Genomic DNA, 17,535 nt, shown 5'->3' with positions numbered 1-17,535 from the left:
ATCGGTCTGACCCAGTAAGGCTATTCTTATGTTCTTATGTACCACCAACTGCAAGCTCAAAAACTACCAAAGGAATATATGTTAAGTTACAATAGGAATCTAACTCTCCTTATGCCCTTGTAAAGAGTTATATCAAACAATGTGCTTTTTAAAAATCGCCTGTGTGATATTTGTGTGTGTGAAAAAGAAAATTAGAAAAACCTCCACTATCTGTAATACACTTTCTACCAATCAATGGAATCCTGGCGAGTATTTTTATTTATTTGCTATGATATACTGCAAGGAGGCCTAGAAGGACATCTACTGTATGTAGCTCACACCATGATAAAAAAAGATAAGATAGAAGAAGGGAAAGATAGAAGTGGGAAACTGGATGAGGGGAAGGCAATTCTTATGTTCTTAAGGGAAGGTTGGGGTATGGTGAACACAAGAATTGCCAAACTAGGACAGGCCAAAGGGCCATCAAGCCCAGTATCCTGTTTTCAACAGTGGCCAACCCAGTTCTCAAGAACCTAGATAGATCCCAAGTAGTAAAACAGATATTATGCTGCTTATCCCAAGAATAAGCAGTGGATTTTCCCAAGCAATCTCAAAAATGGCCAATGTACTCCTCTTTTAGGAAATTATCCAAACCTTTTATAAACCCTGCTAAATTAACTGATTTCACCACATTTTCTGACAATGAATTCCAGAGTTTAATTACACATTGTGTGAATAAATATTTTCTCCAGTTTATTTTAAATCTACTACTTAGTAGCTTCATCATATGCCCCCTACTTCTAGTATTTTTGGAAAGAGTAAACAAGTAATTCACATCTACCCTTTCCACTACTCCACTCAGTATTTTGTAGACTTCTGTCATATCACCCTTGAGCCATCTCTTCTCCAAGCTGAAAAGCCCTAGCTGCTTTAGCCTTTTCTCATAGGGAAGTCATCCCATCATTTTTGTCACCCTTCTTTGTACCTTTTCTAATTCTACTATATCTTTTTTGAGATACGGCAACCAGAATTGAACACGGTGTTCGAGGTGTGGCCGAACCATAGAGCAATACAAGGGCATTATAACATTTTCATCTTTGTTTTCCATTCCTTTCCTGATAATTCCTAACATTTGCTTTCTTAGCAACCGCTGCACATTGAGCTGAGTGTTTCAATGTATCCACAATGATGACACCTAGATCCTTTTCCTAGGCAGTGACTCCTAATGTTGAACCCTGTCCTTCTTTCCCACATGCTTCTCTTTGCACTTGCTCACATTAAACATCATCTGCTATTTTGATGTCCAGTCTCCTCTTGTAATTTTCCACAATCCTCTTGCAATTTAACAACTTTTAACAACTTTGTGTCATCAGCAAATTTCACTAGTTATTCCCATCTCTAGATCATTGATAAACATGTTAAAAAGCAGCGGTCCCAGCATAGACCCCTGGAGAAGTCCACAATTTACCCTTTTCTATTGAGAATTTTGACCATTTAAACCTACTTTCTGTTTTCTGACTTTCAACCAGTTCTTAATCCATAATAAGACCTTGTACCTCCTATCCCATGACTTTCTAATTTCTTCAGAAGTCTTTCAGGTGTATGTTCTACCATTTTGTTCTTTATAATATAGTCTCTACTATTTTGCCCAGCACTGACTGTGGGTCGATAATTTCCCAGATCACCTCTGAAACTCTTTTTAAATATTTAAAATCAGCATCACTTTGGCTACCCTCCAGTCTTTTGGCATTAATCGGGAGTGTGACCAAAAGTCTCAGAAAAAGATGAGTTTTCAGCATTTAAAAAAAAAAAAAAAGTGTGCATAGAGGGTTCATTCTTAAGGTGAAGAGCGAATGAGTTCCAAAGTTTGGGACCTAGGCAGCTGTTTCATGGGAAGTGGTCAAACAGAAAGCTGAGAGAGATGAGAGGGCGAGATAATTGTTATCAACTGAACAGAGACTAAGGAAAGGGTGTAAGGAATGAGGAGACTATTGATGGAGGATGGAGCAGTTGATAGATGGCCTTTTTATACATTAGTAAGAGGATTTTAAGATTTGATATAAGTGGAAATTAGAAGTCAGTGTTCGAGAAGGAGCAGGGATGTGATGTGGCTGAAATGATGGGAGTGGTGGAATAACTTGACAGCAGTGGACTGTACAAGCTGTAAACATTTGAAAGTGTAGATTGGAAGTCCTGCATAGAGGAAGTTGCAGTATTAGAGGTGGGACATGAATAGCAGAGGCTAACCAAAACTAGGGTTCTCAGTTTCGACCAAAATCGAATCAGCAGACAAAATTTGCCTCTCCCCAACAGAGAGTGGGTCCTCCCAAACCAGCTGCTACCACTCCCACTCCACCACAGCCCCTCAGCCCTCCCACCACTCGAAGGCCCTACCCAGGCCTAATTTTTAAATGCCTTAGTAGTCTAATGGTATCATACCCTCCCTCAGGCCACCTGGACCTATCCTTAAAATCTCCAGTCGCTCTTGCCCTTGCTGGTTCCTCAGCCAAAATGTCTGCTGGATCTTCCCACGGCCTGCAATTTTTCAATCTTTAATTTTTTTTTTCTTACTTTATGCTCTCTACAACTTTTTCTTTTTGAGATGTAGTTCTTTTCTATTGTATGCTTTTATTGATTATGTGAACTGCCCTGTGGCGGTATATTAAATAAAATAAACCCTCGCACAACTGCTGCAGGAAGTCCTTGCAGGCATTTTGGAATTGGAACCAGCATACCCAGGAGCAATTGGCTAAAAAGGGGGCAGGGGATAGAGTTTTGGTTTCAGCTGAAAATGCACTAGCATCTGAAACTTAGTCGGACTCTAATGACTAAGAGAAGAGTGAGGAAGAGGGAGAGAAGGACAAACGGAACGAATACAGTGTATGGTGAAGAAAGAAGACTGAACAACAGAGTCAATTTGAAAGTAAGTTTGGTGTCAAATATGACACCCAGGATTTTGACTGAATCTTTAAATGGGAGGGATAGATCTACAGTCAACCGAAGGGCAAGGGAGCATTGAATTGTAGGGGTAAGGGAATATGATTGATTCACATTTGGATGTATTTAGAAAAAGGAGGCTATATTTTAGCCATATGGAAATATGGCTGATACAGTTATTCAGAGAAGTTGGTGATGAGGAGGGGATGGAGACAAAACAGAGGATCTGGATATCATCAGTGTAATATTAGGAGGTGCATACCTGTTCATGAATAATGGTTGACAGGGGAGAAAGATATTAAAAAGGCTAGGTGCAAGGATAGATCCTGGGGCGGAAGATGGGGGAGGTAGACTGGCTGCATGAGAGTTGGAAAATGCAGTCAGAAAGATAGCTTGGAAAGACCAATTGTTTGGAGATGGCAAAGCAGAATGGAATGATCTACAAAGTTAAATGCAGAGGAAAGGTCAAGAAATACAAGAATGACGGAATGGTGTTGGTCAAGTGATGAGCAGAGAGCTGTACAATACTAGGAGTAGAGTTTCAGTGCTATGGTTGCAGCGGAAGCCTGCCTGAAGAGAGTGAAGGCCACTGGTGTTGTACGAGGTTATGTAATGCAACTGGCGATAATATTTTTAACATGATACCTCCTAAGAGCTCAATAGAGCAAGAATCAGTTTAAAAAATGAAGAAATTGGGAGTGAAAATATTCATAGTTGTCTGGTTATTTACTTGTGAAAATATTGCCCAGGACATACAAGGGGCAACTGTGTAAATGGGTGCTACCTTTTATGTAACTTAGTACAGTGCAGTGGGTGCCAACTCTATAACAGCATCTGGGTGTCCAGATTCCTTATAGAATACTAGTGTAACCTATCATTGACATGCCTAACATTTACACATCAACAGTTTTACCAGCCATAGATCTGTCAGAACTGCAGTCATGTAAATGCTGCATGGGCAAGCTTAACTTGCAGTACTCTGTAAACTGCACACATAAGACATCCCCATTTTCATGCTACGCCACTTACGAATACCCTTACAGAAGAACACTTAGTGGGTTTGCTGCCACTGACGTGCCTAAGCATACATTTATCTGCAAAGGTGCTGGTAATTCTATATATCTATGTGTATAAGTGGGGTGTAAATGTAGGCACCATTTCTTTTTAAAATCGAGCACACTGCTGGCGTTAATCACCTGCAATGGAAGTTCATTCTAATGACCGAAAGGGTGGTCGATCATTGGAATGAACTTCCATTGCAGGTGATTAACGCCAGCAGCGTGCTCGATTTTAAAAAGAAATGGGATATGTATGTGGGATCTTTAGCGGGGTGAAGTCTGGGGGTGGGTCATTAGCGTGGGCAGACTTGATGGGCTACAGCCCTTTTCTGCCGTCATATTCTATGTTTAAGTTATAGAATTACCTTTAAAGAGCCAAGTGGGAGTCTTTGTGAAATTTCTTTAAGCCATATAATCATGTTTGCTTGCTATCATGTGTGTTAGAAATATTCACAATGTGTATGCATGTGTGTGTGATCCTGTATATTACAGTATACAGAGATTACACACACAAGACAGCCTGACTTTTGCATTAAGTGGCACATATTGCATAAACTTTCACATGGCCACATATACAATACACATACTGTATATGTTGCACTCACATATTACACATATGCATTTACAACACATACTCTATCAGACATGCCTGAGACATAAAATTCAATACATACACAGATACAGACTATATATATGTATATACTTTACATATATATTACATATGCACACATAATATACATAAAACATGCACACATTACATGCATTAATACATTGCAGGCTCACATAAGAAGGTATGAAAGTAAGTCACCTACCACACAACACCAAAGGCTCCATAACCAATGGGCCGGTCTGGCTCTGGCTCTCCTGTGCTGCTGGTTTCTCCAGGTCGGGCTGGCACACTCTGGTTCTGGACTGGCAATGGCTGCTGTTGGGAGGGAGGTGATGAAGCCACAGCCCCACCAGAGGGGCAGTAAAACTTCTGCCCCAGCCCAGCAGCGGTAAGAGGAGGCTGTATGAGACCCCCAAGACCTCCCAAGACAGTCCCACACAACTGATTCTGAAGGACCCGATTCTGGCCTGGAAAGGCCATGAGAAGAATTCAAAGCAAGAAATGGTGAAAGAGAGAAGCAGGGAAAGGGGTTTAAAAGTATAGAGAAGCGAATTTCTCTTATTATAAATACAAAAAAAATGCTAAAACGATAGGAACAGGATTTTTTTGGGGGGAGGAGGGAAATAGGAAGCGATCCAAGAAAATGCAAAGTACTGTACCTTTAATAAAAAGGGGGAGCAGTGCAGAAGAAGGGGTGTCCCTTTAACCCCGCATTTCCAGCCCTTCCCCCCAACCCCCAGCGTTTGCAGGGGAGGGGGGAAGAGGGAGCATTGGGGGTTACTATGATTACTGCTCTTGTTATTTTGTAAAAGTCAAACCGGAAAAAGGTGTTTCCAGGCATATAAAAGGCAGAATGCAAGGAGCCTAGGACGCTTCCAGCTAAATATGGGAAGAACTAAAGGGACTACGCGGGAAGAAAAGTATATAATCTATATGCAAATAAAACGATACAGCAATGTCTGCCAAGCACTGCTGCATCAGCTGGGGAACAATACAGCAGCGGTTCCCAGCATGCACCGCAAGAGGAATCTTAAAGGGGAGGATGGCTTAAAGGGGAGGACACTGTTCAACCAGCCTTTTCATATGGCCAAATGAGGATAACGCACGCACACGTGTGGGGAGAGATTGAATGTATGTGCCTTGTCCTTTTGCGCAGTATTCAAACTAATAGAAACAAATGCTGGTAAAGAGTGAAACAGCCTTCTATCCTTTTTATTTTTAAACTGAATTGATTACAATGCAATTGGGTGCCTTACGTCCGCCCGACACGCCAAAGTCACTTTTCCAGCTCAACGCAAGTGGCCCGATCTCGCGCACTGGCTCCCAGCTGCCCCCACGGTCAGGCAACTCCCCATGGGGCAGAAAATTCTCTTCTCCCTTCTCCCCCTCCCCTGCTTCGGCATCTGTTTCCCCCAACCCTCCTCCTATCGCCGTATTCAAAAACCAGGGAGTCATAAGCAGCTTGGTCCCGCGCACAGGAACTTGTATAAAAAAAAGGTGGGACCAAGTAGAGAGAAGGATTGGTAGCCGGAAACAGCAGTGCGTCTTTTTAGCATTGCCCGTGAGGCCTTGTTTTTTTTAGGACGGGGGAACAGATATTGGACCAGACTTTGTTCCTTTCATCTAGCTCAGTATCTCTCAAACTGTGTGCCCCAAGAGATTCCAGACTTGTATTTATTTATTTTAAAAATCCCTTCATAAGTATACAGTAGAATAAATGACCTGTAAGTTGCGTACAAGAGTCTGTCTGTGTAAGGGAACAATCGCCTAGACAAGAATCATTCTTTGGCAGGATTAGTCCTTGATAACTAACCGCAATAAATTTTATTTTTATGCAGTAGTTATCCTAACTTGAGCAACAAAGCAATCAAGTCTTTGTTACAGTTTGGATCTTCTTATCTTTGCGAACTTGGATTTTCAGCTCTTAACAGAAATTAAAAGAAAAAAGAATGACTGCAGATGGCGTGTTTGCTTGTTGACTATCAGACCCCATTTTGAGTTAATTTGCACTCATAAACAAGCACATCCATCGCATTGATTAACAATTCTATCTACTTCACCATTGTTACACTTGCTAATATATAACTTAAACAACTTTAAATAGCTTTCAAATTTAATTTAATTATTTCAATTTTAACGTACCGCAAAAAACAAACATTTTCTCCATTTTAGTGTGCCAAAACTAAAAAAGTTTGAGAGACACTGATCTAGCTGCTCCCTATGCCTGGAATAAATTACCCGAGTTTGTCTGCCGAGCCCCTTACCTTGTTTAAAGTAGACTGAAACACCACCTTTTTGCATTCATAACCCTATTCCCCCACTGCCTACTAACCTAGGGTTACCAAACGGCTGGATTTCCCCGGACATGTTTTCCTTTTGAGGACATGTCCGAAAAGCTTCTGACATCGGGATGGCATCAGAAAACATGCGGACACGTGCAACTTCATCGGTCACATCCGTGCATGCGTGGATGCTGTTCCGATGCACGAACAGGTTAAGAGGGTGGAGCTGGGGGCAGGATGGGGCTGTGATGCGGGCAGAACTTGGGGGGCATGGCCATGGGTCCAGATTTTCCTTCAGGAAAATCTGTTAACCCTACACCAATCCAGCCAGCAGATTAACCGTTCCCCTTAACTGTATCCATGACATCCTGTTTGTCTGTTTAGAAGTGAGGAGTGAAGAAAAGGAGAGAGAGAGAGAAAAAAGAGGGGGAAAGATACTGAACTGCAAGGGTGGGCAGAGAAGAGAGAGATGGAGAGGTGTTTCCTGCAAAAAAACAACAACAAAGGTGGCCAATGGTGTTCAGTCTCTTTTTATTGTGATTGACTCAACATGATCGTGTTTCGGCCCACCAGGGGCCTGCCTCAGGAGTCTACAGTAAAACATATAGTGAAAAAAATATATATGTAATCATACCAACTTCCTCATAAAAACTGAAAAATAAACATTAAGAAAACATAAACAATATAATATATACACAATGCTCACACATATACACATTTACATTATTATGAATATAAACTAATGGCCTCTTTTACAAAGCTGCACTAGCGGCCCCAAAGCCTATAGAGATTTAAAGGGCTTCGAAGCTGTTGCTGCACAGCAGCCTCTAGCATGGCTTTGTAAAAGAGGCCATAAATTAAATTAAAATTAATTTTTTATTAATACACAAAAAACATGTAATTATACATAAAATGCTTTGTTAGAAATCAAAAACAAATATGAATAAAAAAACTTTACTTTAAAATATTGTTTATGAAAGAGGTGTGTATAAGGACTCATATATTATCATACCTTGTAGATAAGTTGTGATAGACAAAATCACAATGCTCTTTTACTATTCATGGAAAATACTAGAAAAAATAGAAATGAAGAAATACAGAAAATAGAAATCAAGAAGAAATAAAAAATATAGAACTAGAAACAAAAATAAATATAAAAAGGAAATAGTAAATTGTGCATACACATTATATAACAGCAAAGAATCATCCAACCGGGAATATAAGCCAAAATAAAACCGGGACAGCCATTTGCAATTGTGTAAATTTTTTATCTTTTAATCATAGAAGAGATGCCCCCCACATTCCAAGTAAGGATTTTAATCATGTGGTATACATACACAGAATAGGAAAAACATGAAGATGCATTCATCAGAGGAGGAAAAGAAGCTATCCCAGCCACAGCCCCCCCTAATCTTGCCAGCTAGAGAAATGATCCACAGACACAACCACTGTCAATAGCACTCAGCATCCATCCAATCACACCTCCTATCTCAAACTGCCCCTCTTTCAGTATCTCCCACCCCCCTCCTAAGACCCCTATCTCCAGCCCTCCCACCCTTCCAGCCCAGCCCAACTCCCACATCTAAAGCACTCTAAGGGCTCAGCCCAACTCCCACATCTAAAGCACATCCAAGAGCTCAGACATCCCCCTTCACAAAGAACTCAAAAGAGAACCAAAAATATCCCCACCCCCCTTCACTGAACTGCAAATCTACACAAATAACCAAACTCTGCTTTCCCTTGAAGTCCATACAGGGGCAAAACAATAGCAGGGCTCCAGGTCAGCAAAATAGTCTGCGCCGACCAGTGGGATCAAGGCCCCATTGGCCAAGAGAGAGTTCTTCCCCTGGCCAAGTATGATACCAAACAAGCAAAAAAAATACAAGTATTCCAGCTGAAATCGCCAGCGTGATTGCAGAATACGGAAATGTACATGTCTCACAAAACTGTGGTGTCCACCCTCAGACACTGCAAATGTTAACACACAACTCCTGGGGATCACTGTCAGCTAGGAGAAAAGAAAATTTGTGCATCTATCCCAGCTTAGGTTACAGTCAAGATTGCAGAATATATAAATGTTCATGTCCCACAGAACTATTGTCTTCACCTGTGGACGCTGAAAATGTCAGCAAGTAACTCCCAGGGAGCACTGTAGGCTCCAGTGAATCATCCAAGTGCAGTCATAGTTCAAGGCTTTTGCGGTGACTAAAGTGTAGCAACATAAGCCATGGCATCCTTAACCGACTTGAAAAATTTTGGGGTGCCATTTCTCACAATCTTCAACTTGGCCGGGTAGAGCAAACGAAACCATACATTAAGTTTTATTAATTGTGCATAAATCGCTGTAAACGTGCAGTGGGCCACCGACAAATAGTCTTGGAAGCATAGAATTTTCTTATTCTGGTGTTCTAAAGACTTGCAGCTCAAAGAGCATGTGAAATTTCCAACTTGTGGCTATAATTCAGTAGCTTCAGGATCACTATGCATGGGCGCTTTCATGTCTCCATCCTCGGTCCGCACTGGAAAGACACAAAAAAGACACCTGCCACATTTCCAGGAAGATCTTGAGCTCTTTATCTGCAATAGATTCCAGTAAGCCAATTAGTCTTAAATTATTTCAGTGAGAGCGATTCTGTAAGTCATCTAGTTTCACCTCCACATTTTCTAATCTCTTGGTGGTTCGTTTGCTGTCCTCTGTCAGTGGTTGTATAACATTCTTCATCGTGCAGGTGTATGGGCCAATCAGAGTCTTAGGCCTCTCCATTGCATCCCAGGGTATACTGGGAAGGGGAGGCCTGCCATTTTGACAAGGCAGGCCTTCCAGCAGGTGGGAGTGGGCATCCCTCCTGCCGGTGTTCTACCAAAGATACAAGGGTGTGAGGATTTTGGGCTTGGGGGAGAGGTCTCTCCTTGGAGGGGTACTGGGGGGTAGATTGGATGGTGGAAGGGGATCAGTTGGTGGGTGGGTAGGAAGGAGAGGGAAAGGGATCTGAGATCTCCCTGCTGGTTCAGCTAATCCTAGCAGAGGAATCCCTGATCAGCTGAGCCAGCAGGACTCCCAAAACCACGGATTTGTGGAATCCTGCTGGCTCAGCTGATCAGGGATTTCTCTGCTGCGATCAGCTGATGGCAGGCTGCGGACTATTGTTGGGATTACCTAGCAAAGATATGTGCCAGAAATGTAGGCCAGTGTTGGCCTACATTTCTGGCACCTATCTTTGTATGGATTGTGTCCACATAGGTGCTTTAGGCCGCACAACACCACGTCTGGCATTGGCCACGTCTACTTTGGTATTCGGCGGCTTAAAGCACCTACATATGGACAATTCCAGCACTTTTTATGTAGGCACTGGTAGGTGCCTCAACCTTGACGTTTTTTGCCATTTCTGATGGTGTTCTTTAACTTAGGCGTAGATACAGTAGGTTTTAGAATTTTCCCCTAAGTGTTATTCTATAAAGGATACTCAACCCTTTATGGAATAGTGCTTAGTGCTTATTTTCTCTAGAACTGATTTTTTTCAGTGACATTTATAGAATCTGCCCCCCCCCCCCAAAAACAAACAAACCAAAAAAACCAACAAAAGGCCAGATATTAACCAAATATTTGTGGAATGGGTTGAACAGAAACAAGGACAGGCAAAAACATTATTTGCTGGTGCAGTTATTTACCCTAATATGGTACTGCACTGGTTGAATATCAATCCTATAAAGTTTTATTATTGTAAGCATAATGTATATTTTAAAATAAATAAAACAGCAATTGGGTCTGATTTTGTATCTGTCTGACACACTTTTTTGTCTGAATTCTTGGCAGTTCATCAACATTTGTCTCTCCATATCTAATAATAATTTTATTTCTTATATACCGCCAAAGCCGTAGTAGTTCGAGGCGGTTTACAACAAAGAAGTGCTGGACAATCAGCGAATAGGTACAGTCAGTGAATACAGATACAATTAATATTTGTAAGAGGGAAACAGAATCAATATAAGGGTCAAATGTAAGGTGGGCAGGAAGGGTCAAATGTAAGGTGGGCAGGAAGCAGAAGTAAGGCAAAAGAGATCGTGGGAAACAAGGGTCGGGCAGGAGTTCTTAGGTTAGAAATCGGTAAATAGGTTACTTTTTAGTAATTTTCTGAAGTTTAGGTAGGATGAGGAGTGTGAGATAATATTGCTCAGCCAATCATTTAGATGACCTGCTTGGAAGGCAAGTGTTCTGTTCAGGTATCTTTTGTAACGGCAGGCCTTCAGAGTTGGATGGCTGAAGAAATGAGCTCTGCGAGTGGGTCTGGATGGACAGTCTAAGGTAAAATGGGGAACCAAGTATAAGGGGGCCGAACCAAGAATGGATTTGAAACAGAGACAGGCAAATTTTGAACTGTACTCTTGCTTCAAAGGGAAGCCAGTGGAGTTTTTGGTAGTAGGGAGTAATGTGATCCCATTTTTTTAGCCTAAATAGTTACTTGAATCCCCATTTTGCATAGGTTGACTAGGTGGAAAAGGGACATTCTAGTCAGGATATTCACACAATTCTGAATGTGGAGCCTTTTGTAAAATAATATTTATACATATAAGGGCATGATACTCAGCACTATTTAGCCAGCTGGAATAGCTTCTGACTGATATTCAGCAGGATATAGCTGGCTATCTCCTGCTGAATATACTGTTCGCAGATAGCTCAGTGACTGGCTATGTATTTATTTATTTTATTTTAAAAATTTATGAATCATTTCAATCTAAGCGATGTACAAAACATTTACATCCACAATTTCAAGCACAAACAAAACATTATAAAATGCAGTAAATAAATAAGTCAATCTTCCCCACAAAATTTCCTTAATACAGAATTATTTAAATCTAAAACAAATAATAACCACAGAGTTAGAGAAAGGTGTCCACAAACAATTGTGTTTTTAACTAGCTAGTGCTGAATATTGACTTAGCTGGTTAAGTTTATAGTGGTCAAAACAAACAAAAAGAAATCCGGATATTTAATGCCAGTCACTAGAAACGGCCTGACATTGAATATCTGGACTTATCGTCAACCACAAAATTTAGCCAGACTGCCTCCCATAGTTTGAATATTGGCCCCAACATGCCCAAGAAGAGTCCATTTAGGATCCAAGCTCCAAAACTCAAAGTCATGGATTTTTTAGATGTTTTCAAATACAGAACGATAAACAGACTTGCCCACTCAATCACTCCTCTAAACTCCAAGTTCAAATGAGCTGTTAGCTCACACATATACATGCCTGGAAGCAGGAATGTTCCATATTTTTTCAAGTAGACATATATTTCTGTTGCAAAATTAGAAATGCATGTTTATTTTTCAAGACTTCTCAGAATACACTCAGAGCACAACCTCTTCAAATCTGTGTGTGCTGCCACTACGTTTTTCTATTAGTTTTTTCACAAGGCAAACAGTGTTTAACTCTACCAAAATGGTCTCCTTGGTATTCTCATTTCTATTATCAGTAACGTTCATGCTGTGTTTTTCTCTTTTATCACTTCTAGCATTGAGATTTTTATTGATTGCCCTGTGAATATTTGAGGTGTCCCTCTCTCAGGAAGCTGGCAAGTATTCACTCAGTTTTGAAAAATCTTCAAAATGATGCTGCTGTTACCACCAATTCTAGACCTATTTCAAATCTATCCTTCAGTACAGAGGTGTGAAGATCTGCAATGTGACATAATCAAGCTTGAGAAATGGGCATTGACATGGCAAATGAGGCTCAACGTAGATAAGTGTAAAGTGATGCATGTGGGTAACAAAAATCTCATGCATGAATACAGGATGACCGGGGCGGTACTTGGAGAGACAACCCAGGAAAGAGACTTGGGAGTTATGATCGACAAGTCAATGAAGCTGTCTGCACAATGCACAGCGGCAGCAAAAAGGGCGAACAGAATGCTAGGAATGATTAAGAATGGGATCACGAACAGATCGGAGAGGGTTATCATGCAGCTGTACCAGGTCATGGTGCGCCCTCACCTGGAGTACTGCGTCCAGCACTGGTTGCTGTACACGAAGAAGGACAAGGTACTACTCGAAAGAGTCCAGAGAAGAGTGACTAAAATGGTTAAGGGGCTGGAGGAGTTGCCATACAGTGAGAGATTGGAGAAAGTGGGCCTCTTCTCCCTTGAAAAGAGGAGACTGAGAGGGGACTTGATCAATATGTTCAAAATACTGAAGGGAATAGACTTAGTAGATAACTGCAGCCTCTCCAAGATATGGAGAACGAGAGAGCACTCTCTAAAGTTGAAAGGGGATAGATTCCGTACAAACATAAGGAAGTTCTTCTTCACCCAGAGAGTGGTAGAGAGCTGGAACGCTCTTCCGGAGTCGGTTGTAGGGGAAAATACCCTCCAGGGTTTCAAGACAAAGTTGGACAAGTTCCTGCTAAACTGGAACGTACGCAGCTGAGGCTGAACTCATTTAGAGCACTGGTCTTTGACCTGAGGGCCGCCGTGTGAGCGGACTGCCGGGCAGGATGGACCACTGGTCTGATCCAGCAGTGGCAATTCTTATGTTCTTATGTTCTCAACACGTGGTACATGTACTCCAGGGGGTACAAGTACCTTTGGCAAGTTTCCTACCCTCCATCCATCACTGCCACTACCATCACCGTCATGTCTCCCATACTTATTCCACCGCCACAATTTTTTTCCCTCCCCTACCCCGTTAACTTGCAGCAGCTCACTGTGCGTCTACTTCACTACACAGCTGCCGGTAGCATTAGAGATTCCGTCAGGCTACCTCAAGACTTTTGTTAGGCCAGGCCCACCTTTGATGATGTAACTTCCTCTTTCTTTGGAGGTGCATCCAGCTTAGCAAAGGCCCCAAGGCTGCTTGATGGAATCACTGCAGCTGCTGGCAGCTGTGCAGGGAAGAAAACACACACAGTGAGCTGCTGATGGGATAAGGGGGTGGGTAGGTGCTGCTGGCCCTGGGTGATGGGGAAAGATGAGAGGGAGAGGTGCTGCTGGACCTGGGTGGTGGAGAATAATGAGAGGGAGAGGTGCTGTTGGACTGGGAGCAGAGGATGGAGAGAGAGGTGCTGCTGGACCTATGTGGTGGAGGAGGTAAGAGAGAGGTGTTTCTGGATCAGTGTGGTAGGGAAAGTGAGAGGGAGAGGTGTTGCTGCACTGGGGGCAGAGAAGCAGAGGTACTTTGGGACTGGGAGGGCAGTGGAGAAGCAGAGAGAGAGAGAGACTTGATTAAAGGAAGAAAGGAAAGAGAGAGATATCAGACCACTGGGGGGAGGGAGGGAAGGAGAGAGATGTCAGACCACTGGGAGGAAGGGAAGGAGAGGGATGTTAGACCACGGAAATGGGGAGGGAAAGAGAAAGAGATGCCAGACTATGTGAGAAGAAAGAAATAGGAAGGGAAGGCATGGTAAAGCAGATTTTGAGAAGAAAGCTAAAAAAAAAAAAAGGGGGGAAAAGTTGAATGTTAAAAGTTAACGCCAAAGATGGAGGGAAAGGCAGAAAGTGAAGAAGAGAAAACCAGCCAATGGATAAGAAGGCCCTGGAAACACAGTTAAGAGCACAGACAAAAAGAAGTGTAACCAGAGACTGGGAAAGGATGATTAGAAAAATAAACATCACCAGACAACAAAGGTAGGGAAAATGATTTTATTTTCTGTTTAGTGATCAAAATGTGTTAGTTATGAGAATTTATATCAGCTGACTATATGTTGCACTTTATTTGTTTATTTTTCTGTAGCTGCTACTGAGGTGACATTGCATATTTTAAAGTCATCCGCCTTGACCTCTTTGAAATAAAAAACAGAATATAAATGATAATTAAGGTTTTCTCTGCATACAGTGTGCTTTGTGTAGTGTGGAATGTTGCTACTCATTGGGCTCCTTTTATGAAGCTGCGTTAGTGGTTTAACGCGCATAATAGCGCGCGCTAATTTTCCAGCCACACTAGCCGCTACCGCCTCCTCTTGAGCAGGCAATAGTTTTTCGGCTAGCGTGGGGGTTAGCGCGCGCTAAAAAGTTGCATGTGATAAAGCCGCTAACGTGGCTTCGTAAAAGGAGCCCTTTGGGTTTTGGCCAGGTACTAGGGGCCTGGATTGGCCACCGCTAGAACGGGCTACTGGGCTTGATGGACCTTTAGTCTGACCCAGTAAGGCTATTCTTATGTTCTTATGTTAATTTTGTGGTTACCATTAAGCATTGTTTGTTTGTTTTTGTTTTGTTTTTTTATTTATAATTTTTATAACAGCTCAATATCCAGAACAGTAAAGAATGGAATTTTACAGTCAAACACCATTAGGAAAAAAATCATTAAATATTTAAACTATTTCCATCTAGCCCCTTTAAGAAAGGGCTAACTTCCTTTATATAATGATATTAAAATTTATCGCCTAAACAAATGACCTTTTCTCACTATGATACTTCCTTTCACAAACCTGATGTAATTTCTCATGTAACTTCAATGCCTCATGTAACACTTCTCATATAACCCCAATTTTTATGTAACGTTTCTCCTCCCTGCATTCTGTAATTCACTGATTGTCCAGCCTTCTTTCAATGTGAACCGCCTAGAAGTCTTTCGACTATGGCGGTATAGAAAAATAAAGTTATTATTATTATTATAAAACAAGAATTCCCCTTAACAAAAGGGGAAAATTCCTCTAACAGTATATCTCCTCAAAAAATAACAGTTACTAGGTCTTATGTTGTTCATTCATATTCAAGAAACTTTCCAATTGAATTGAATCCCAGAAAATATATTCTTTACACTGCAGTTGCACTAGGCACTTGCAGGGAAACTTTAAATAGAATGTGGCTCCAAGAGCCAGTAATCTGGGTTTTAAAGAAAGAAAAGCTTTTCTTTTCATCTGGGTGGATCTAGCCACATCAGGGAATATTTGTACTGTATCACCACAAAATTTGACTTGTTTATTTCAAAAATATGTTTTCATGATTAGACTTTAACCTATCTCATTAAGACAAGTAATTAATAATGTAGACCGATTTAGTATGGTATCAGAGGAATTCTCTAAAAATTCAGTAAGGTTTAAATCAGTTGCTACCAATTGGTCTACTCCTTTCTCAGAGCCTATTTTTTTCTTTTGTGGGATATAGGGGTCCTTTTTTATTTATTCATTTATCATTATTTCAACAAAATATAGGTATTGAACAAACAAAAGTTTAGCCAAACTATGATATATAAAGAAAATAAAATAGTCATTCAAATTAAGTTCATACAAACTTTTGAATAGCCCACATTAGAGAGAAACAATTCACATCCATTGGGAATGGAAAATTAAAGAATTTAAAGATTACAAAATCAAATGGTAGGTTGTCTTCAATTTGAAATCAACCAGTTATTGGGATCAATTGGAACTCTGCATTGACACTCCTTTTCCTTCCAAGAAAAACTCCAATTGGGAAGGTTCATAAAAAACATAAATATTCATTTACCTCGATTTTCAAAAGGCTTTCGACAAGGTGCCACATGAAAGACTGCTTAGGAAGCTGTGGAACCACGGGGTGGGAGGAGATGTGCACAGATGGATCGAGCACTGGTTGTCGGGTAGACTGCAGAGGGTTGGAGTAAAGGGCCAATATTCTGACTGGCGGGGAGTCACAAGCGGTGTGCCACAGGGATCGGTGCTGGGGCCGTTACTCTTCAACATATTTATCAATGACCTGGAAAAAGAGGCAAAGTGCGAGGTCATAAAATTTGCAGATGATACCAAACTGTGCGGCAGAGTTAGGTCCAGGGAGGAGTGTGAGGACCTGCAAAGGGACCTGGAGAAGCTGGAGGACTGGGCAGACAAATGGCAAATGCGCTTCAATGTGGAAAAATGCAAGGTCATGCATATAGGGAAAAAGAACCCGTTGTTCAACTACAAAATGGGGGGGGCATTGTTGGGAGACAGCAGACTTGAGAGAGACTTGGGTGTGCTGGTGGATGCATCACTGAAGCCATCTGCACAGTGCGCAGCAGCCTCGAAAAAAGCCAACAGGATGCTGGGCATCATAAAGAGGGGCATCACAACCAGGACGCGGGAAGTCATCATGCCATTGTATCGAGCGATGGTGCGTCCGCATCTGGAATACTGCGTGCAGTATTGGTCGCCATACCTCAAGAAGGACATGGCGGTGCTTGAGAGAGTCCAAAGGAGAGCGACGAAACTGGTAAGAGGGCTGGAACACTGCCCATACGCCGAGAGGTTGGATAAGCTGGGGCTCTTCTCCCTGGAAAAAAGGAGGCTCAGGGGAGATATGATAGAGACCTTCAAGATCATGAGGGGCATAGAGAGGGTGGATAGGGACAGATTCTTCAGACTGAAGGGGACAACAGGTACGAGGGGGCACTCGGAGAAACTGAAGGGAGATAGGTTCAAAACAAATGCAAGGAAGTTTTTTTTCACCCAGAGGGTCGTGGACACTTGGAATGCGCTGCCGGAGGAGGTGGTCGGGCAGAGTACGGTACAGGGATTCAAACAGGGATTGGACGGATTCCTGAGGGATAAAGGGATCGTGGGATACTGAGAGAAGTATCCAGGAAATAAGTATAGAAACCCGACCAGGTCGTGCATGTGCAAAACCGGAGGGTTAGGACTTCGATGGGAAGATAGGACTTAAATGGGAAACCAGGGTGGCAGGGGGGCCCCTTCTGATGATTCAGACAGGTGGCCTGTTTGGGCCG

At 41.9% G+C, this 17,535-nt stretch overlaps 1 protein-coding gene across 1 annotated transcript in view; it reads right to left on the bottom strand.

Annotated features, from left to right (window-relative positions):
• LOC117361547 (serine/threonine-protein kinase NLK2-like) overlaps nt 1-5,974 on the bottom strand; it is a 41,203-nt gene extending 35,229 nt beyond the window's left edge. Inside the window, exon 1 of the mRNA XM_033947019.1 lies at nt 4,787-5,974. Coding sequence (XP_033802910.1) covers nt 4,787-5,064 — 278 coding nt within the window. The 5' untranslated portion in view covers nt 5,065-5,974. The remainder of the gene's footprint in view (nt 1-4,786) is intronic.
• Between the last annotated feature and the right edge of the window lie 11,561 nt (nt 5,975-17,535).

Source organism: Geotrypetes seraphini, chromosome 5 (genome assembly GCF_902459505.1).
Source record: "Geotrypetes seraphini chromosome 5, aGeoSer1.1, whole genome shotgun sequence".
NCBI classification, from domain to species: domain Eukaryota; kingdom Metazoa; phylum Chordata; class Amphibia; order Gymnophiona; family Dermophiidae; genus Geotrypetes; species Geotrypetes seraphini.
Note: the sequence above shows the minus strand (reverse complement) of the source record. Positions and strands in the feature narration are given on the sequence as shown.